Below are 21,826 nucleotides of genomic sequence, written 5' to 3' on the forward strand. Positions count from 1 at the left end.
CCCAGGGGCAAGATGTAGCCTGGCCTGCCAGCCATCCTTACAGGACTGAACTGATTGTGTCAGCTCTGAGGAGAGGTGGTGCTGAGGGAGGCTAGTGCTGGGTGGGCCAGCTCCCTCCCACCCTCTGGGCACCCAAAGGTAAGAGACCCAGCCAACTTAAGAGGTTGTATTTATTTATTTTTAAAAAACATTGAAAAATAAACCCACGTCTCCCTAAGTTCCCAGCCCCGCTTTCCCCAAGCTCCGGGGAGGACAGGTGAGGTGGGCACCCTCAGGGCCCTTCAGCATTCCCACCTGGTCCTGCAGAAGAATGGGACTTCCTTCAGGACTCTGCCCACCTCCCCCCACCCCTCCCCACCTCACCCCAGACTTATTGCTAAAAGAAGGGAAAGGGGAATGAGGACAGCCAACACCCCAAACTGTCCTACCCTGCCCCCATGCTAAGGTCACTACCCCCTACACACAACAGGCAGGCCCAAAGGCCAAGCCCCTTGCAGATAAGGAGGCAGCCATTCCAGTCCTAGCCAGGAAGCAGAGTCCTCAGGCCAGCTCTGAAGGCCCCTTAGCCCCAGCCTGCAACTCAGCTGCCAGGACACACGCAGAACCCACAGGCTGGGCTGTGCCAACTGGCAGCTCTGGGTCTTTGAAAGATCTGGCAAAAGCTCTAGTCCCTTCTGTCCTCAGAGATGCCGGAGATGCCAGCAAAGGGGTTCAGAAGCCCGTGGGTGGTAGAGGACCCCAAGGCTCAGAGTGAGGGTGCTGGAGGTTCCAGAGGGGCTCCGATCAGGGTAGGTGGGGGCTGAGGACCAGGGCGGGCACTGTGGCGGGAGGCAGGCAAGGCCGGGCGGATGAGAGGTGGAGGGGGCTGATTAGGAGCTAGCCGAGGCTGCAGAAAGCGGCCCTGCTGTAGTGGGGGTGGCTGGCGAAGCAGGGTGGGAGCCGTGGGCAGAGGTGGCCTCAGCAGCGGGGGAGGCTGGGACAGCGAGGAGGGCAATGGAGGGGGTGGCGGTGCAGGGGGCACCGATCTGGGCACAGATGTTGAGACAGATGTAATCTGGACCTGAGGAAAGAGGAAAGAATGAGAAGGGCGCTTATGCTTGCCCCCAGCCAGCCTCGGGGCACTCCAGCACCTCTCCTCCCCTCTGAGGGCTTCGTTCCCACCTCATCATCCTCCTCTAGGGCTGGGGCTGGCAAGGGAGCCCCTCTCCTGGCCTGTTCCATGGGCACTGGGGCTCCGGGGGCCCCATCTTGCTCGGCCTCCCACTCCTGCAGCACCTCCTCCAGATTGAAGCGGCGCCGGTAGCTCACAAAGAAGGTCTTCACCTGGGTCAAAGTCTTGTTCCCAATCACCTCGGCAATAGCCCCAAAGTCTTTGCCATATCTACGGATGGCTGCAAGGGTCAAAAGGGCAGCAAAAGTGTGAATATCCTTCAGAACTAGTTACTTCCCTGCCCCTTCCCATCAGCTTTTTGGAAGGTAAGAGGTGGATTCCTGGGGTCTTCTATTCTCCTCAATAGTCTAACCCACCTTGCACAGCCAAAAGCTGCTCATCTGTGGTCCATCGGGAGTTGAACTTGGTATTGGCCTGAAGAACAAGGGATATGTTTTGTTTTGGTACCAAGTTTAAACCCAGGGGTATTTTACCATTGTGCTACATCCCTAGCCTTTTTTTTGGTACCAGGATTGAGCAGAGGGTTTGCTTCACCATTGACCACGTCCCCAGTTCTTTATTTTGAGACAAGGTCTTCCCTAAGATTCTGAGGGCCTTGCTAAGTTGCTAAGGCTAGCCTCAAACCTGTGATCCTCATGCCTCAGACTCCTGAGTCCCTGGGATTTCAGGCTTGTCCCACCACGCCCAACAAGGAATATATAATCTTTATAAAGTAAAAAGTTATGGAAACAGGGGCTGGAATTGTAGCTCAGTGGTAGAGCTTACCTCAAACGTATGAGGCACTGGGTTCAATCCTCAGCACCACATAAAAATAATTAAATAAAATAAAGGTATTGTGTCCATATACAACTAAAAATATTTTTTTAAATATGGAAAACAATGTTTACTTTAGCAGCAAATATACTAAAATTGGAATGATACAGAGAAGATTAATATGGCCCCTGTGCAAAGATGACACAAATTTGTGAAGCGTTCCATATTATTTTTAAGTACATGTATTAAGACACGAATGGTGTAACTCCACTTTGTATACAACCAAAGACATCAAAAATTGTGCTCTATATGTGTGATATGAATTGAATCACATTCTCCTGTTATATATAATAAATTGGAATAAATTAAATATATATATATATAGGGAAAACAGGGGCTGGTGATACAGCTCAGTTGGTAGAGTGCTTGCCTCACATGTACAAGGTCCTGGGTTCAAACCCAGCACCACGCACACATACACACAACAAAAAAGGAAAACAGAAGCCCTATACCCCTTATCAATACCCCCTTTCTGTTCTGCCTCCGAGAACCCCCTTTTCCACCCAGTTGTGAGCCTTACCTCAGGGGGGCGGAGCGGGTCAATGCCACCCTCCAGGGCTTGGCGTAGGCTGCTGTTGGCCTGCTTCATGCTCTGCACCTGAGAAAGCCAGGAGGGAGGGACATCTAACCCTCTGTCCCAGGAGGTCACCATCCATGCCTCACCTGAGCCCCAGTGTGCAGTCAATCCCACGTTCCCCAACAAAGAGCTGTGCCACCACTGGGCACCTGGTCCATCACAACCACTCAGTGGAGCTGACACTGAGAGCCTCCCCTGTTTGCAAACCACTTTTTAAAGAGGGCCTGCAACCCAGAGAATGGGGCCATGACAGGTGTCACACCTGCGCCATCTCCCCTACATCACAGCTACCCCAGAACTTAGTTCCCAGGAGCTGGCCTCCTCTCCTAGGTCCCCACCTGGCGTTTGAGGGAGATGAGCTGGGAATCGAGACCCCGGAGTGTGAGGTTGGCAAGGTCTGGGCTTCCTGACACTGCAGTGAGGCCCTCAGGACTCAGGTACATGCCCTTGGGTGGGCGTCGCCGGGTTCGGAGTGGGTGGTGGCGGTACTGAGACACCTGGACCTCCTTCTTTCCAGGGCCTGGGCGCGTATTCAGGGGCCTAGAGGGCAGAGGCTGCAGAGAAAGGAGAGAGGGCAGGTGGTGCAGAGCCGGAGGGCGGGGGAGGCAGGTGGGCAGGTGGGGCCACAGCAGCTGGAGACCTCACCTCTCTCTTGGGGTCTCCAGCATCTGGCTCTCCCTCACTCACGGCTCCTCGTCCCTCTTCAAGCTCATCGCTGTGGACACAGGAGGGAATGAGGCAGGGTCCCAGGAAGTCTGTCTGCCCCCACCCTGTGATGACCCAGACCCCACCTGTCTTCTTTGTCCTTCCGGCCACCCAGCCGCCGTGCCTGTCTGTCCATCACACTGGTTCGGCTGCGGGTCTTCTTCCAAGAGTAATAATACTTCACCAGGCTGGGAATGAGCTTGTCAGGCAGCTGGGGGAGCAAGGCCAGAGGTGGGCACCTAAGGGAGCTGGTGGGAGTGGAGGGCTGGGAAGCGCTGGGGGCGGGGAGGGCGTTACCATCTGCTGGATCCGCTGGAAGCACTTGCCGTGGAAGCCAAAGGCCTGCTCGAACAGCACCTTATCCTCCACAGTCCACTCATCAGGGAACGGGGTGAAGTTGGCCAGGTCAGCCAGTGACTTCTCCACATCATGCTTATGCCACAGGAGCATGCCCAGTGCCTGGCCCAGGACAAGGGGCAACTCAGGCTGCACTGCCCCCAGCACTGTCCCATCCCCTCCCCCAGATCTCCACAGGGGCCAGGTTCACCTGCTCGATGTTGTAGCCATGCTTCTCCTTGGCCATAGCAATGTACTTGTCAACTGCAAGGGAGGGCACAGTTCCTAACCCAGGCCTGTCCAGAGAGGGGAGGGGTACCCCACTCTGGAGCGAGGACCCTAAACCTGAGTCCCAGGGCAGAGGTGGAAACCTCAGTTCAGCCTCCAGCCCACTTTTTTCTTCTTCTTTTACTTATTTATTTATTGGGGGGGTGGTAATGGGGTCTCCCTATGTTGCCAAGGCTGGTCTCAAACTCTGGGGCTCAAGCCATCTTCCTGCCTCAGCTTCCCAAGTAGGTGGAACCACAAACACAGGCCTCAGCACCTGGCTTTCTGCCTCAACCCAAGCCACCCCCTCCCAGGGCTGAGCCTGAGCCCGGGGTACTGCCCTACTCACGCTTAGCATCTGACACGCAGTGGTTGGGTGACCACACCAACATCCCCTTCAGCTCCTTATTGCTGTAGCGAGCTGGGCTCTCTGAAAGGCAGAGAAGGAGAAAAGACACTCAGATTAGCCTGGTGGCTCTAGCCTGGACTCAAGGCCAGAGGGCAGCAGGGGAGTGGGGCCTGAGAGGTGAGGCCCAGAAGGGAAGGAGGAGCAGAGACCAGACAGGAAAGCACAGCAAGAAAACTCACCATGCCATGGGGCCACCCACCCCCGCCTGTGCGCCAGCCTGTCCTTCCAGCCAGCCAAGGGCTCCCCAGGTGCGGCTGCAGGCCAAGCCAGCGGCCCCCACCCCTCCCTCTGCTGCCTGTCCTGCCACTCACCAGGCTTGCACTCCGGAATTACGGCCTGGTAATTGGTTCCAACTCGGATCATGCTGTCTGTGGAGCCAGGGGAAGGCAGTCAGGACTCCAGGGAAGGAGGGAGGGCGGGAGGATGTGGCGGGGGAGGTAGCTGGGCTGGAGTTCTCCCTCCTGACCACCCAGGGCCCCCACCTTCCAGGAGGCTCACTTTTCCCAGATCTTCCCTCAATTACCCTCAGCCAAAGAGGGGACTAGAAAAGAGAGAGACCCTGCCTAGTCATGGCCATATAGGATGGGGAAGGGGCAAGCCAGGCCAAGCAGAGTGCTTTGTTCCAGCAGAAGGTGGGGGCTTGAAGGGCAGACCCTAGACCTGGACCACAGCCCTGCAAGGAACCCAAGGCTCCTCCCCACCACATGAGCCTCAGCTCCGTGTCGAGATGTCTTTCCGGCCCTTGCCCCAGCCAGACCTCAGTCCCCTGCAAGGTGGCAAGGTATGAGGGACCCAATCTATGCAAGGGAGGCACGCCTAGGTCTCTCAGTGAGTAAGGGCAGGGCCAGGGCGGACAGGACTACCTCCATGGCCAAGCCTCCAGATCCCCTGTGCCAGCAGCCCCAGACTTGAGGCAGAAGCAAGGCAGAGGCTCCAACCCAGGAGGACAGGAACCATAATATGCTCCTTAGTCTGCAACTCTTCTCCCTCCCCCACTTCGCGGCCCCTGGGCCAGTCAGTGCGCCTTTAACCCCAGGCCGCCGGGCTCACCGTGCGAGTGCTCCTCCTCGCTGCTGTCATCCTCCGAGTGCGGCTGTCCGCCGTTGGGCGCCGTCTTGGCCCGGCTGCGGGACAGGATCCCGGAGCCCGCACTCGGCTTCTCCATCACCGAGGGCATTACCTCGCCCGGCTGCCCCCGGGGGCGCGGGAGCCTTCGGAGAGCGACGGTGGTTACCGCGCTCTCCTCGAGTGCCACGCGCGGCCCGGCCTGGAGAGGTCGCCACTGAGGCTACAAGAGGCAGGAGGTCAGCGTGGCTAGGGTCCGGCGGGGCGGGAGCCCAAGGGGCAGCCCCAGCGCTCCCCGCGACCCCCACGGGCGAGGGCGTCAGAAAAGTTTGTGCAGAAGTGGGGTACGCGGGGGATGAGAGCAAGGTCCGGCGCTGCTGGGGCACGCTAGCTCTGTGCGCCCCTCGGGGTTGAGGCTCCCCTGGAGAAGTCGGGGAGCCCTGCCCTCGGGGCGCCAGAAGCCCCGCCGTCCGCCTGCCCACGCCGTTCACCCGGCGAGTGCTGCAGCGTAATTTACGTCCCCCGCGGGCTCCGTGCCTCTCGGCTGCGCCAGGGATGCCCCAGTCTCGGGGTTAGGACCCCTGCCCGGACCAGACCCTCAGCCCGCGACGGCAGCCGGCGGGGCCGCGGCGGTGGCGGGACGGCGCGCACGGCGCGCGGCGCTGGGGCAGAGTTGCCGGGAGGCGGGCGGAGCGCAGCCGCGGGCGCCGCCTCGCACCCTCCCCGGCGCGCTCGCTCTCCCCGCCGCGCTCGCGCTGCTGCTCGCTCGCCCGCTCTCCGCCGCCGCTCGCTCCTCGCGCACACAATGAAGCTGCTGGCAGGGAAGTAGTGCCGGCTGCGGCCTCAGCACCCCTCCCCCAGCCGATGCCTCCGCCAGCTGAACATCTGGCCCTGGGGTGGGAGGGAGGGCCCGGGGGCGGGGCCTGGGGGCCGGGGCTAGACCTCCAGGGGGTGGGGTCAGGACCGGGGTGGGGAGCGAGTCCCTCCTTGGGGCCCTCTGCAGTCCCTGGGCCCCCAGACTTGCTCCTGGGGGAGATCCCACTGCCCCCCAGGAGTAGCCGGGGGTCAGCCCCACCCATGCGCTCACCGGCCCCACACACCAGTGGGCTCGGGTTACTGCCGCCTGCCCCGGGGGCCCAGAGGCCGCCTGCCCGCCCGCCCGGGTGGAGCCCAGCTTTTCCTTCCATTTCCCTTCCTGCCAAGGAACTCCCCGCCCCCCCTTCCGCAGGGGGGGACCCCCCTTCATGCGCCCTTGGGGGCCAGAGCGGATGGGAGGCCGGACAGGCGAGGAATAAATTCCTCCAGGAGCTACTGGGCCAGAGCCTGGCTTCTGGTGGATCTGTGGGTCCCCAGGGGTCACCCCAATTTCCTTTAACTACTGCAGCCTGCAGCCCCAAAACGGTGGCATCAGAGGCTGAGGGATAGAAGTGGAAGGTCGAAGGGAATATTTGGACTGCTAGGGGAGAGAGGAGTGGGTCTCCTCCCCACTGGGTTCACTGTCACCCCAGCTGGAAGCAGCATCCCCCTCCCCCCGGACAAGCACGGGCAGAGTGACAGACAGGGAAGCGGGTAGGGAGGCACAGACGGAGATGGGGGAGGGGGTGGGCAGAGACTTTCAAAGCCAGACCCAGCCACCCTGCCAGGCACACAAAGAGCCAGCACACACACCGGCGGCGGCTCTGAGACTGCTAGCAGCGCCGGAGCCCGTCCCCGCCGCCCAGGGCACGTGCTGCAGCGCACACAGGCCCAAGCCCCCGCCCGCCGCCCCTCCCACCTGGAGCCTCGGACTCTTGGACACGCCTTCACCCGGTCACACCCCGGTGTGCCCAGACCGAGTCGCGCCTGCACTCGCGCCCTCTCTCCCTTCCCTTCCTAGGCCACTCTGTAATCAGATTCCTAAATTTAGAAGCAGCCCAGGGCTCAGCCAGGGATCCCTGCCCCCACCCACACTGCCTGTGGCCGACCGGACTGGGTCCTGCGGTGGGGCCACGACCTGGCTGGGGCCGCCTGTTCCTAGGGGGCTCCTTGCGGGCGGCCAGGCAAAGTCAGGCGCGACCCCACCCGGCTGCTGCGCTATCCGCTGTCGGGGCATTTGGGGCCACCCAGCCAGCAGCCACGTTGCCCGCCACACCTCAGGCCAAGGCTATGGGGCCTTTTTCCTCCTCTTAAATCATGGATTGGGCACCAAGCCCCAGGGTGGAGAGGTCTGGACAAAGGAGAAAAGTGAATGGACCAAAGACCCGGTCGGAGCTTAGGGGTCCGCTTCAAGATGAAAAGTCTTTCCAGACTGAGCCCTCCTGAGTGGCGGGGTGCCATCCCTGCCCCCAGCACCTCCACCCTTTAGGGAGGCTGTCACTGTCCCGTTCTGCCTGGCAGGCAACCATTGTGTGCATCACCCTCTTCCACCAAGGCATCTTTCATCTTGCCTGCTGAGGCCTATTAGGCAGGGCCTCAGTTGGGTCCCCCATCCCCCTCCTTGCCTCTTTGCATACTCAGATCTAGGGTCCTGGGCCCAGCCCCCTAAGCACCCCTCTAGGCCTCAGCATCTAGCCGATTCCTCACCACCACCCCCTGCACCTCCAGTGATGCCCGAAGCTTGCCTCCATCTGCAAGGATGCCGAGACGGAGACCGTCCCCAACCTGGAGCACCTAATTCTGTTCACACTTCTCTTAGGGCCAAAGGAAGATCCTGCGCTGGAAGTGGGGGCAGGGAAGAAAGGTTTATTCCTTGGGGAGGGGGATCGGGTCCCTAGGCCCTATGAAGTGAGGTTTTAAAGAAGTAAGACATGACACCCAGGGCCATGGTAGGAGTTGGGGGCAGCTGTGGGGGCCACGGGGTCCAGAGAGGAGGTGCATTCCTAGTGAGCAACCTTCCCCCAAGGGGCAAGGGCACACAGCAGGGTTCCAAAGGGGAGGAACAAGGCCCAGCCCTCCCCACCTGCTGCAGCCGCCCCCTCCCCAGATGGCCCCCTCTTTTGTGCGAAGGCACACAAAGGACAAGGGGCCCCGGCCGGCCTGGCCATCTGCTCCCAGCAGCCTGAAGGCTCTTAAAGAGACAGCACCCCCTCCCTTCCGCCCTGGGGCTATGGGGTGCTGTTGTACCACAGGACTGAGTCACAGCAATACCCCAGATCCCACGTACCTTTCCCTGGCCCCCTGAGTTCCCACATTAGGAATTATCCTCCCACAGACCTGGGGTGCAGAGGTGCCACGTGGCCAGAAACATGGGGTATGGGAGGGGAGAGGAGAGGCAGCCCAGGGACCAGCCCCTCCTCTCCTCCACCCTGAGGCAGTGGAAGAGGCCAAAGCAGCCTGGTAGCCTGGCTTGTCAGCCTGCTGTGAGAACCAGAATCCCTCACCTCCCTGATGCTACCTGCAAGCTTGGCAAGTAGAGCCGGGAGCCGCAGGTCTCCCTGGAAAACCCTGCCCACCATTTCAGCTGGGGCGCTCTACTCATCCTTCAGCCGGGAAGAGGGATGACAGCGCCTTCTCTTTGAGAGCTGCAGGCCAGGATGCAGGCTGCCTAGCAGCTCGCAGAAGCTGGTGAGCAGGGCGCATTTGTTTCCTGCACTCTTCAGATGAGGAGACTGAGGCTCCCACACCAGGCCTCGGCCCGAAGCCTTCCTCCCTTCTCCAAAGACCCCTCACCCCTCAGGTCCCCAGGGAAGTTGTCCCTGGCCTGGCCAAATGCACTTGGTGCTCGGCCACACAGTTCACGGACACAAATGTACTTGATTTGTAAGATGGTGTCACTGAAATCACTGCTGTGTTCTCAGGGCCTGTCATACAGCAGGCACTCGGGGTCAAGCCAGGAGCCCCACAGAGCATTCCTCTCCTCCAAGCTCTTCTGCAGTCTGCCAGCCAGGCATCCTGTGTCTTCCCTCAAGGTGAGGCAGAGGGGACAAAGGTTGCACAGGGATGCTGGGAAAGGAAAGGAGGGTGACCTTGGGTGAGCCATCCAGCCCCCCTCCCTCCTCCCAAAGGCGGGGGCAGTTCCAGCCAATCCCCAACCCTCCAGGCCTGCCAGACAGACTGGGACTGTCCCCAGTGAGGCAGTCCACTGTGGTGTAGTGCCTGGGACCCTGGCCAGGCCCTCAGTGGCCACAACCAAGGGGCTAAACTTGGGGAGGTAGGCAGGCAGTTAGGCCTGGGCAGGAACCTGGCTGAACTATCAATCATGGAGACTGAAAGTGCTCCCCTGAACTGGGAGTGGGGGGAGGTGAAGTCTCTGTTGCCCTCCCCCCATGCTGCCCAGACAGGAATTTGGTCCCTCCCTGTCTTCACACCCTTTGGGCCCAGGTATCTACCCTCCCATTTCTGGGCCCTCCTGGTGACACTCTGGCCTTCTAGCCAGCTCTACCCGGGAGTCCCTTGTGAAAAGACAGAGATGACAGAGGTAAAAGGCTGCTGCTTGGGGGAAGGACAGAGCTAAAGCCAGCATGAGGTCAGCAGGGAGACCCCAAGCTTCCTGACACCCAGGATGAGGAAAGCCGACTCCTTGAGCCAAGCAGGAACTGGAGGAAGGGTCAACAAGACCTCAGGAGACAGAGACAGAAAGGCAACAGTGACCTCCTGGGCTCCATGAGGGGGCAGCTGCATGACCCAGGAACCCACTCCTTTTCTCTGGAAGCAGTGAGCGGGGTCTTCCCTCCCCTTACCTGGGCTAAAGCTGCGCCCTCTGGTGGTGGCAGCATGAACCAGCGGGGGCCTACCTTAGCCTGGACAGACATCTTCCCAGGGAGGCTGAGCCTGGCACACGTAGGAGCCCCAAGTTCCTGGGTTGAGTGCCTGGACCATGGTCCCCTCAGGGCCACCGAGAACCTCTCAGAGTAGTCACATGCAGCAGAGGCCCCTAGAAACATAGCAGTGGAGACTTAAGAACGAGAGTGTGGAGGACAAAGGCAGACCAGGAGCTCAAATCTAGGGTGAGTCCCAGCTCACTGTGTGGCCTCAGTGCAGGTCCTTGGCCTCTCTGGACCCCAATCCCTTCATCTATAAAGGGAATGAGAGGGCTAGAGTTGTAGCTCAGGGGCAGAGCGTTTGCCTACCATGTGTAAGGCACTGGGATTGATTCTCAGCACCACTATATAAATAAAAAAATAAAGGTCCATTGACAACTAAAAAAATATTTTTTAAAAAAAGGTATGACAATCATCCTGATCTCATTGATTATTGAGAGAATTCAATGATGGAATATAGTTAAGAACATCAATTGAGCTGGGCACAGTGGCACACACCTGTAATCCCAGTGGCTCCAGGGACTGAGGAAGGAGGATCACAAGTTCAAGGCCAGTCTCAGCAACTTAGACCCTGTTTCAAAATGCAAAATAAAAAGGGCTGGGGATATGACTCAGTGGTGAAGTGTCCCTGGGTTCAATCCCCAGAATGAAAAAAATAAATAAAAGTCATCAATTCTGAAGCTGGAGTCCCTACTTGAGCACCCTGGCAGGGCCCTCTCTGCACATGGCTCTTATACCCTATAGACCAGCTCAAGATTATCCCTAGTTGGATTCCTGGATCTAACCTCTAACCTCCAGAGCAAGAAGCTTCCCCTCCATGACATCAGACAATTGACATCCTCCTTTAGACTTGTCAACAGCTCCACATTCCTGCCTCAGCCTGATCCTTCCAATCCTTTAGGCACACAGAGCTGAAAACACATTTTTTTTTGTTTGTTTGTTTGTTTGTTTTTGTACTAGAGACCAACCCAAAGACACTTTACCACTGAGCTACATCTCCAGCCCTTTTTAGTTCTTATTTTGAGAAAGGATCTTGCTGAATTGCCTTGACCTTGTGATCCACCTGCCCCAGCCTCTTGAGTGGCTGGGATTGCAGGTATGCTCCACTGCACCAGGTGCTGAATAGAGATTCTTATCTTTCTTTCTTTCTTTTTTATGGGGAGGCGGGGTACAAGGGATTTAAATCAGAGGCACTCAACCACTGAGCCACATCCCCAGCCCTGTTTTGTATTTTATTTAGAGACAGGGTCTCACTGAGTTGTACAGCACCTCGCCATTGCTGAGGCTGGCTTTGAACTTCTCCTGTCTCTGCCTCCCCAGCGGCTGGGGTTACAGGCATGCACCACCACGCCCAGACAGACTCTTAAATACAAATACAGCTTGGATCCTGTCCCACTCCGGCTCAGCAACCTTCCAAGGTTCCCCACTGCCTTCCAGGCTTCGCTCTCCTTTCCCAGCCCAGGACTCAAGAGTTTTCTAGCCTGTGTCTGATCCAGCCAAACAGGTCTGCTCACTACCCACCAAGCCCCACCTGATACCCCAGAACGCCCCACCCCCCCTGCAAATCCTGGCCTAGTCCACCCATCTGCAGGTCCCATGCCCAACCCCTCAGGACTGCTGGGTCCTGCAGGTGAGCTCTGCCCCTGCCGACCGCACACCCAGGGATCCAGGTCTGGCAGCAAGTACCCCTCCCACCCTGCCTCCCCGCCATGGCCCTCCACCACTCACCACCACCCCACCTTCTGTGTGGCTCTTAGCCTTGCCTGTCATTTCTGGAGAGAACTGAAACCATCAGGGAAGAAGCCCTTCCATGGCTGCCCCTGCTCCCACAGATCCAGCTCCTGCCCTCTCCTGCTAATGTGGATGCACCTCTCCCTTCAAGCCTGATCTCACTCCCAGGGTCCATATCCCCTGTGGGCCCCTGCAGTAGCTTGGTCCCCGCCGACCTCTCCGTAAGGATTGTCTCCCCTTGAGCACCAAAAGCTGCTCCCACTCATGCCCCATGTGCTGCTGGCCCTCTCTGGACCTTGTCACCCTAATGGCCCCTTTCTGCTAAAGCTTCTGTTGCCTTAAAAAAAAAAAAAAAAAGAAAAGAAAAAGAAAGAAAGAAAGAAAAATCTTTTTCCCCCAAATTGAGCTTCTTGAGTTATTCACACCCCTCCACCTTTGTCCCCACCTCCCACTCACTCCCCAACCCCCTGCAGTGCCACTGCAGCCTATGCCACTCCACAGACCATGTCCCTGCCAAGGTCACAAGTGGTTCTGGTATCTCTCAATCCATAGGCCCTTCTGGGGTATGGGCTTACTCAGCCTCTGGGCAGGACTGGACAGAGAGGGCCACCTCCTTCTCCTGCTCACCAGCTCCTCCCTGGCTCCCATCCTGGGACCTTCTGTTGGTTCTTTGGGATCTGTCCAAGACCTTCAATTCCTCCAACTGAGGGCTATGGACACCCCCAACCTCCATATCCCCACATCCAACCAACTATCTTCTGAACTGAGGTTTAGCTTGTTAACTCTTAGATCTGTTCAAAAGTGATCTCAGAATCTTTATCGTCGTATGACCAGCAGGCACCCTCCTTCCTGCCAAGATTCAAAGGAGGAACTTGGAACTGCCCTCCACCCTTCCCTCGTCTTTACTCCCAGGTCCATCCATCAGATTCCTGTCAATGGGGGCTGGAGTTGTGGCTCAGTGGTAGAGCGCTCACCTAGCACATGCAAGGCCCTGGGTTCAATCCTCAGCACCACATAAAAACAAATGAATAAAATAAAAGTATTGTGTCCCACTACAACTAAAGAATAAATATTAAAAATATATATATATGCTGTAAATGAACCTCCCCCAACGCCGCTACCCAGCCTTACCCCATTTAGGTTTTGGATTTTTTGTTTTGCTTTGTTTTTTATCTTTTTTTGAATACCAAGGGTACTCAACCATTGAGCCACCTCCCCAGCCCTATTTTGTATTTTATTTAGGGACAGGGTCTCACTGAGTTGCTTAGCGCCTCACTGTTGATGAGGCTGGCTTTGAGCTTGTGATGATCCTCCTTCCTCAGCTCTCCACCCCCAGCCACTTCATCTGGCTCCATTGGGTTTTTTGTTGGTTTGTTTTTGTTTTTGCTGTACCAGGAATTAAACGCATTGGTGCTCTACCACCAAGCCACATCCTTGACCATTTTAATCTACTTATATATTTTATTTTTGTGGCACTAGAGATTGAATTCAGGGTGCTCTACCCTAAGCTACATCTTAAGTTCTAGTTCTTTTTTTTTTTTTTTTTTTTTTTGTTTTAACACCGCCTTGCAGAGTTGCGGAGACTGGCCTTGAACTTGCAATCCTCCTGCCTCAGCCTCCTGAGTCACTAGGATTACAGGCAGGCGCCACTGAGCAAGGCTTCTCATCCCAGTATGGAAAGAGCCTGGTCCCAGTGGGCCTCCCTGACTCCTCTAATCTGTCCTTTATTCAACAGTCAGATCAGCCCTTCTGATCAAGTCAATCCTCTGTTTCTCATTATCCTTGGATTACATTCAAGTTCAAGCTCCTTATCTCCTTCTTCAAAGTCTGTGCCCCTAACGCCCACTTGCCCTTTCCTGTTCAAGGATCCTTGTGGTGCTGTGGGCTTGATCCCACCTCCATGTCAGCCTCCCCAAGGCCCTAGACACCATGATTGGCCCAGAAGTGGCCTAGGACCTGAACTGGCCCAATCAGCTTGCTGCAAATATGGAACAAAGCCCAGGAAGCCCAGCAGCTCTGCCTGCTGTCTTTGATCTTCACAAAAAACCAACTTTGCTGAGGGTGACTTGAAAAGATGGAGGAAGAGGCCCACCTGCAATCTCAGCAGCTCTGGAGACCGAGGCAAGAAGATCACAAGTCTGAGGTCAAAATAAATTTGTTTGTTTTTGTTTTGCTGGGGATTGAACCCAGGGACTCATGCATGCTAGGCAAGCACCCTACCACTCTGCTGAGCCACCTCTCTAGCCCTTCAAATAAAAGTTTAAAAGGGCTGAGAATATAGCTGTGTGATAGGGCACTTGTCTAAAATCCAGGAGGCCCTGAAGTCAATCCTGAATGACACACATGCACACACACAAAGACACAAAAGAACTGGTTTCTCAGTGACAACACTGAGCCTCTAGACCAACTTGAGCTGAAGCCACAGAACCTCGGAACTTTTTAGTCACGTGAGCTGATTTATTTTCTTATTGCTTGAGCCTAATGAATGTCTATGTTCCGTATCCTGCAACCACAACCTCAGAAACAATTCATCCTAAAAATGATTCTTCATCTACCTGCACGAATCGAGTCTTCTCTTGGGCCTTGGAGTCCTTGTACATGGGATTCCTGAAATGCAGCTCCTAATTTTTTATTATATATTTTTGGGGGGGCATTGAACCCACGGCCTCCTGTATGCTAGGCAAGCAGTACCACTGAACTATATCACCAGCCCCCAGTTTCTGCTTTTCTTGCTGACTGATTATTATTTACCTCCCAAAAGATAAAGCTCAGGTGTCACCTTGTCTATGACATCTGGCTCCCTCCCTCCCTCTCTCTCTCTCTCTCTCTCTCTCTTTTTTTTTTTTTTTTTTTTGATACTGGGGATTGAGCCCAGGGGCACTCTACCACTGAGCCATTGAGCTACAACCCTAGACTTTTTTTGCTTTGTTTTGTTTTGTTTTTGAGACAGTGTTAAGTGGCCCAGAATAGCCTCCTGCTTGTGGCCCTCCTTCTTCAGTCTCCTGAGTTGCTGGATTATAGGTGTAGGCATTCACCTCTACCCCAGGCTCCCCCCACCCCCATCTCAAAACTGACTACAGTCTAATGTAACTATCTACCTATTTATCTTTCCATCTCCTCCTCTGTGAGCCCAGAGACTTTGGCCTTTGTCTTATTTATCTGAACATCCCAGCTCTTTCTTTTTGATGGGGGAGAGATTTCTGGTGATTGAATCCAGGGGTGCTTTACCACAGAGCGACATACCCAGCCCTTTTTATTTTTTTTACTTTGAGAAAGGGTCTTGCAAAATTGCTTAGGGTCTTGCTAAGTTGATGAAGCTGGCCTTGAACTTATGATCCTCATATCTTAGCCTCCTGAGTTGCTGGGATTACAAGTTTGTGCAATCCCAGCTTCGGTGATCTATTTTAATTGTACACACTAGTGGGATTCATTGTTACATACACAAAATATAACCATTTATTTTGGTCAATTTCTTTCCCTAGTACTTCCCTTTAAGCCCAGTTCTTCATTTAGAATAACAACTGGTATATGGTAGGTATACAATAAATGGCTGCTGAGAGAATCAGCCCAAGGTATCCCAATTACCACCTCCTCAGGAAAGCACCTGCCCTAGCCCTTCTCAACTGCCCCACCCCCTTCACTCCATAAAGATTCACACTCCTAGGCTCCATACTGCTTCTGCCAATCTTCCACTGATTTTACCAGTATATAAGGAGCTCCTTAAAGTCAAAAGAGAGGCAATAATAATAGAAATGAGTGTAAACCAAGTGTGGTGGCACACACCTGTAACCCCAGGAACTCAGGAGGCTGAGGCAGGAGGATCACAAATTTGAGACCAGCCTCAGCAACTTCATGAGGCCCTAAGCAACTTAGCAAGACCCTGTCTCAAAATAAAAAAAATTAAAATTAAAAAGCCAGATGGGGTGGCACATGCCTGTAATACCAGCGGTTCAGATCAGGAGCTCAAAGCAGCCTCAGCAACAGTGAGGCACCAAACAACTCAGTGAGACCCTGTCTCTAAATAAAATACAAAATAGGGCTGGGGGTGTGGCTCAGTGGTAAAATGCCTCTCGGTTCAATCCTCAGTACCAAAACATAAAAAGAAATAAGAATGGAGGTCAAATGCCTATGAATTTTTCACATCCCCAGACCCTAATTTGTACAAATACATAGTAGGTACCTAATAATACTGTTGAATAAATTAATAGACAAATAAACAAGTGAGTTAAATGCTTCACATAAGAAGAAGAGAAAGGGGGACCTACTTCCTTTAACTACACCATCTCCTAAATTTACCACCCCTTTACAATAGCCCAGTAAATTATAAATCCATCAGTGGATTAACCCACAGAGGAGGCCAGAGACTTCATGATCCAATCACCTCTAATCCACCTCTGAATGCTGCTGCACTGGGGAATAAGCCTTCAACAATGAGTTCTGGTGGGACATTTCTTTTTCTTTTTTAATATTTATTATATTTTTAGGTGTAGATAAACACAACACAATGCCTTTATTTTTATGTGGTGCTGAGGATCGAACCCAGGTCCCACCTGTGCTAGGTGATTTGCTCTACTGCTAAACCACAATCCCAGCCCCCTGGGGGGACATTTCTGATCAAAACTATAAACAACAAGTTGGGCTTGGTTGTGCACACCTTTAATCCTAGCGGCTCAGAAGGCTGAGATGGGAGGATAGCAAGTTCAAAGCCAGCCTCAACAAAAGTGAGGTGCTGAGCAACTCAGGGAGACCCTGTCTGTAAATAAAATACACTATAAACAACAATCTCTGCTGCCAAGTTGTTTTTTTCTTTTTTCTTTTTTCTTTTTTGGTACCAGGAATTGAATCCAGGAGCACTTTACACTGAGCCACATCCCCAGATTTTCTTATTTTTTATTTTGAGACAGGGTCTTGCAAAGCTGCTAGGGCCTTCTTAAGTAGCTGAGGCTATCTGGAAATTTCAATTGTCTTGCCTCAGCCTCCGGAGTCACTGAGATTACAGGTGTGCACCAGTGTACCCAGCCTCTCTGCCAAGTTTTAACCAGAAGATATTGACTGGCAGATATCCATAAACTGCTGATGAAGACTCAGTCTGTTGTTTGCTCCATCAATAAAGTATGCCAGGAGGGATTCTTGTTGTCTCCTAGGAAATGGATTGGAGGGAGTCAGAGAGAGAATCCACAAATTACGGGCAGAAAAGCCTGGTTGTGTTGGTGCACATCTGTAATCCCAGCAAGTCAAGAGGATGAGGCAGAGGGATCACAAGTTTGAGACCAGCCTCAGTAATTTAGGGAGGTTCTCAGCAACATAGTGAGACCCTGCCTCAAAAAAAAAAAAAAAAAAAAAAAAGATTATGGGCAGAGATCTTGACCTTGACCTTAAACAGGAAGTCCCAGGGTCTTATAGGTTGAATTGTTCCTATCCAAAAATCCCCCTGTTGAAGTACTAACCCTCAGGACCTCAGAATGTGACTTTATTTATTTATTTAGTGTGTGGTTCTGGGGATTGAAACCAGGGCCTCATGCATGCCAGGCAAGTGCTCTACCACTGAGCTACATCCCCAGCACCTCTCTTTCTCTTTTTAATGTCCAGTGTTGCAGATGGATCCCAGGCCCTTGTACATATTAGGCAAGTGCTCTAACATTAAGTACACCCTAGCTCTGGACATAGGGTCTTTACAGAGGCAATTTCGTTAAAGTAAGGTCATTGGGGGACCCAAATCTAATATGACTGGTATCCTTATAGAAGGGGAAAATTTGGACACAGCCATGTAAAAAGAAGGCTATGTGTGCATGACAACCGCCTCCTGCAAACCAAGGACAGGACCCTGCTTAATAGCATCTTCTCTCAAAGTCCTGCCAATGCCTTGTCTTTGGACTTCTGGCCTCTGGAACTGTGAGATTCTAACAGTGGTCCACTTTATGCTCTCTGCCACTGCCATTTATTTTTAAAATGGACACATTTTTCTTTCTTCCTCTCTGCCCCTCCTTAATCTCAGGGAGAACAGGATTATCTTTCTTGCACATTTTAAGCAGATTTGCCTTTCCTCGATCACACACCCACCACAGGAAAGAAGTAATCCAGACTTTGGAGATGCTACCAGAAAATCTCAGAAATGGCTATATCCCAAATTAACAAGTGAATTACAACTTCAACAGAGAAAAGGGGAACATAGTTTTGAGTCATCTCTTTAAAAGCCCCCTGTTCCTGCTGATGGGAGAAACACAGCCTTTGGGACAGGAGTATCCTGCGTTTCTCCTTCTTTTTCCTTTTTCTCAAAACTGTGTACTTGTTATTGGGTTGGCACTGGGGACAAGGACCAAGCTTTTGGCAACAAGATATGCTTTTGTTTGGTCTTCCCCGTCTGCGGCAGGCACTTAGTTACAGCAGCCATGGCAAACTAGAGAGGACAACAGTGTCTGTGCACAGCAGGTCTGTTCACGGGGGAGGTGAGTCACCTGGACAAAGACCTAAAAAGGCCATGGACCTCTTTCCTCTTCTCTGCCCTTGGGAAGCAATCTCGGGGTCTTAGCTTCCCTGGTTTCCAGGGCCAGATAAACTAGATGACCAATTAGATGGTCAGAGGAAACCCAGGGTCTCCAATATGCTTTTTTATTTTATTTTTTTAAATTTATTTTTTAGTTTTTGGTGGACACAACATCTTTGTTTGCATGTGGTGCTGAGGATCGAACCCGGGCCACACGCATGCCAGGCGAGAGCGCTACCGCTTGAGCCACATCCCCAGCTCCTCCAATACGTTTGACACGTGCTCTACCGAGCTATGTCCCCAAACCACATGGTCACTTTATTTATTTTTATTTTAATTTATTTTCTTTTTCTTTCTTTTATTTTCTTCCTTTCTTTTTTTTTGGTATGGGGATTTAGCCTAGGTGCACTTTACCACTGAGTTGCATCCCTAGTCCTTTTTATTTTCTATTTTGAGAAAGAGTCTCAGTAAGTTGCTTATGGCCAGGCTAACTTGCTGAGGCTGGCCCCAAATTTGGTCCTCTCAAGTTGCTGGGATTACAGGCTTGTGCCACTGCATCAGCTTATTTTGTTTATTTATTTATAGTTTTGAACCTTTAATGATAAAATATATATATACTATGGAGTTCAAGAACACTGTCCTCATCATGCCATTGGGTCAAGGGCTGGGGTCACGCACTGCAGAACTAACAAACAGGGTATGTGTCAACAAAGATACACACACGGTCACAAAATGTAAAACTGGCGCCTGACACAGTTAAGTCTCGGTTTCCTCATCATTCAGCAGCATGATGGGCAACAGAGGTCCAGCCCCTGTTGTGCAGTGTGTGCCCTCCAGCTCATCCACCTGTAGGTGGGGGGTCCAGGCTCAGCCCTGGCAGCCTCAAGGCCGGAGGCAAGGGAAAGGGGAAGAAAGTGAGGGTTGCTTCTCACCTCCAGCAGCACCTGGTGCATCTTTCTCTTATTCTGTTCATAGCCCTCAACCAGGGTTGAGCACCTCCACCAGGTGCAACTGCAGACAAGAAGCCTGAATCAGGGCTGGGCACATAGCTCAGCTGGTAGAGTGCTTGCCTCGAAGCCCTGGGTTCTCAATCTCCAGCACCACCAAAAAAAAAAAAAAAAAAAAAAAAAAATTGGGACTTTGGTGGCCTGTGGGGTCTAGTAAGGCCAGAGAGAGGGAGAGGGACAGACCCCGGGTGGTACCTGGAGGCACAGAGGGAAGCCACGAGCCCCCACCCCGACTCCCGTACATGTGAGCTCAATAGATTATGGGTGAGCAGCCCAGATGGTCATTTTATTTATTTATTTATTTGTTTGTTTGTTTTAGGTGTAGATGGACACAACACAATGCCTTTGTTTTTATTTTGTCCTGAGGATGGAACTGGGTCCCACCCGTGCTAGGTGAGCGCTCTACCTCTGAGCCACAATCCCCCCCACCAACATGGTCATTTTAAATATTTATTTATTTATTTATTTATTTATTTTTAGTTCTCGGCAGACACAACATCTTTGTTGGTATGTGGTGCTGAGGATCGAACCCGGGCAGCACGCATGCCAGGCGAGCACGCTACCGCTTGAGCCACATCCCCAGCCCCAACATGGTCATTTTAGATGACTCCTTCCAGCCTTGACCAGCCTAGCACCTTCCAGAGAGCAGTGAAACCAGGTGTCATCCTTACATATAGACACCAACGTTGCCTCCTACTGGGTTCTAGTGCAGGGGTGGGGCCCAAGGACCCTGTAGTTGGGGCCTGTTTTAGTGACATAGCAAATGAAACTAAATCTTCTGTGAGTCAGAATCTCAGGAACAATCTTATCTTTGGATCCTGATTCAGGGTTTCCCATGAGTCTGATGTCCAGATGCTGGCGAGGGCTTGACCCATCTGATAGCTTGACTAGTGCTGGGTGATCCTCTTCAATGGAGCCCCTCACTGAGTTAGCAAGCTGGGGCCTGCTGTCAGGGAGAAGTAGACTTCTCCACTGTGCTGCCCCTGGGTTCTGACAGCATGGCAGCTGGCTTCCCACCTCCCCAGAGGGAGCAACCCAAAACACCAGAGCAGAAAATGCAAGTCCTTTAGAATCTCATCTGGGAAACCGCATACTTGCATTGCTGCAGTATTCTATTGTCACAGGGTCAGCCCTATTCAGTGTGGGAGGGGGCTACTCAGGGCATGAATTATCAGGAGGTGAGTATCATTGAGTTCATTTTCATGTCTGGCACCACAATCTGGATATGAATCTGGTACTATCAGGGTTTCTAGGGACCAGGGGTCATGGAGGAAGAATTTTATAAATTGAATTTGGGAAATATAGAGCCGTGGGAATGTATTAGTTTCCTAGGGTTGCTGTGATGAAGTATCACAAACCAGACAGTTTAAAACAACAGCAATTTATTTTCTCCCAGTTCTGGAGGCCAGAAGTTTAAAATCAAGGCGTCAGCAAGGTTGGTTTCTTTTGGAGGCTCTGAGGGACAGTCTGTTCCATGCCTTTCTCCTTGGCATGTAGCTGTATCATTCCAATCTCTGCTTCTGTCTTCATATGGCCATCTTCTCTGTGTGTGTGCATGTCTCCAATCTCCCTCTCCTTCCTCCCTCTCTCTCCATCTCTCTCTCTCTGTACTGGGGATTGAACCCAGAGAAAATTTACCACTGAGCTACATCCCCAGCCTTTTTATTTTTACTTTCTTAAAAAATAGTTTTATTTTTTAGTTTTTGGTGGACACAACATCTTTATTTTTTTTTATGTGGTGCTGAGGATTGAACCCAGCACCCCGCACATGCAAACAAGCGCGCTATGGCTTGAGCCACTGAGCCACATCCCCAGCCCTTACTTTTTTTTTTTTTTTTTCTAAGACAGGATCTCACTAAATTGCTGAAACTGGCTTGGAACTTGCAATCCTCCTGTCTCAGCCTCCTGAGTTGTAGGGATTATAGGTGTACACCACTGCTCCCAGCCCTCTCCCTTTTACAAGGATCTAAGTTGCTTAAGCCCTCACTAAATTACTGAGGTTGGCCCTGAACTTGAGATGCTCCTGCCTCAGGCTCCCTAGTTGCTGAGATTATAGGTGTGTTCCACCACACATGGCTCCTTTCTTTTATGAACACTATTAGATTTAACGTCCACCCTAAATCCAGGATGATATCATCCTAAAATGCTTGATTTAATTACATCTCTATATTCCTCCATTTTCTGTTACTATAACAAAAGACCTGAGGCTAGAAACTTTGTAAAAATGTTTATTTACAAAGTTTTGAAGGTTGAGGGCTGGGGGAATAGCTCAGTGGTAGAGGTCTTGCCTAGAATGAGGGTGGCCCTGGGTTTGATTCCCAGCACCACAAATCAAAACAAACAAACAAACAAAAACCCATGTTTTGGAAACTGAGGGTTCAAGATCAGTTAGGTCGATTGGTTTGGCCTCTGGAGAGGGTCTAATGGCAGATGGCATCATGGTGGGAATATGATGTGCAAGACAGAGAGATCACATGACGATACAGGATGTTAGAATGATCAGTTCTGCTCTTTCTGATTTG

At 52.7% G+C, this 21,826-nt stretch overlaps 1 protein-coding gene and 1 pseudogene across 2 annotated transcripts; one reads left to right on the forward strand and one right to left on the reverse strand.

The window, feature by feature from the left end:
• Positions 1-156: 156 nt before the first annotated feature.
• Positions 157-7,164, reverse strand: Rcor2 (REST corepressor 2). Of its 2 annotated transcripts, XM_076847433.1 has the most exons (13): positions 7,118-7,164; positions 5,329-5,566; positions 4,590-4,646; positions 4,219-4,299; positions 3,814-3,866; positions 3,564-3,725; positions 3,353-3,477; positions 3,207-3,276; positions 2,900-3,115; positions 2,505-2,582; positions 1,528-1,585; positions 1,162-1,391; positions 157-1,060 (listed from the first exon to the last, which is right to left on the reverse strand). In XM_076847433.1, exons 2-13 carry the CDS (start codon positions 5,453-5,455, stop codon positions 746-748), a joined length of 1,572 nt encoding a protein of 523 aa, XP_076703548.1. In that variant the 5' UTR covers positions 5,456-5,566; positions 7,118-7,164; the 3' UTR covers positions 157-745. The 2 variants fall into 2 exon arrangements, with proteins under 2 accessions (XP_076703548.1, XP_076703547.1); XM_076847432.1 differs by lacking the exon at positions 7,118-7,164 and having other exon boundaries at positions 5,329-6,049.
• Positions 2,055-2,155, forward strand: LOC143393158 (U6 spliceosomal RNA; annotated as a pseudogene).
• Positions 7,165-21,826: the final 14,662 nt, after the last annotated feature.

Source organism: Callospermophilus lateralis, chromosome 2 (assembly GCF_048772815.1).
Source record: "Callospermophilus lateralis isolate mCalLat2 chromosome 2, mCalLat2.hap1, whole genome shotgun sequence".
NCBI lineage: Eukaryota > Metazoa > Chordata > Mammalia > Rodentia > Sciuridae > Callospermophilus > Callospermophilus lateralis.

What these genes read in the sequence shown, in the direction of transcription:
- Rcor2 (XM_076847433.1), bottom strand. Translation starts at nt 5,455, where the DNA reads ATGCCCTCGGTGATGGAGAAGCCGAGTGCGGGCTCCGGGATCCTGTCC. An exon ending in TCATCTCCCTCAAACGCCAG is followed by an intron (nt 2,583 to 2,899) that starts GTGGGGACCTAG and finishes TGGCTTTCTCAG; the next exon opens with GTGCAGAGCATGAAGCAGGC. An exon ending in GCAGCTTTTGGCTGTGCAAG is followed by an intron (nt 1,392 to 1,527) that starts GTGGGTTAGACT and finishes TGACCCTTGCAG; the next exon opens with CCATCCGTAGATATGGCAAA.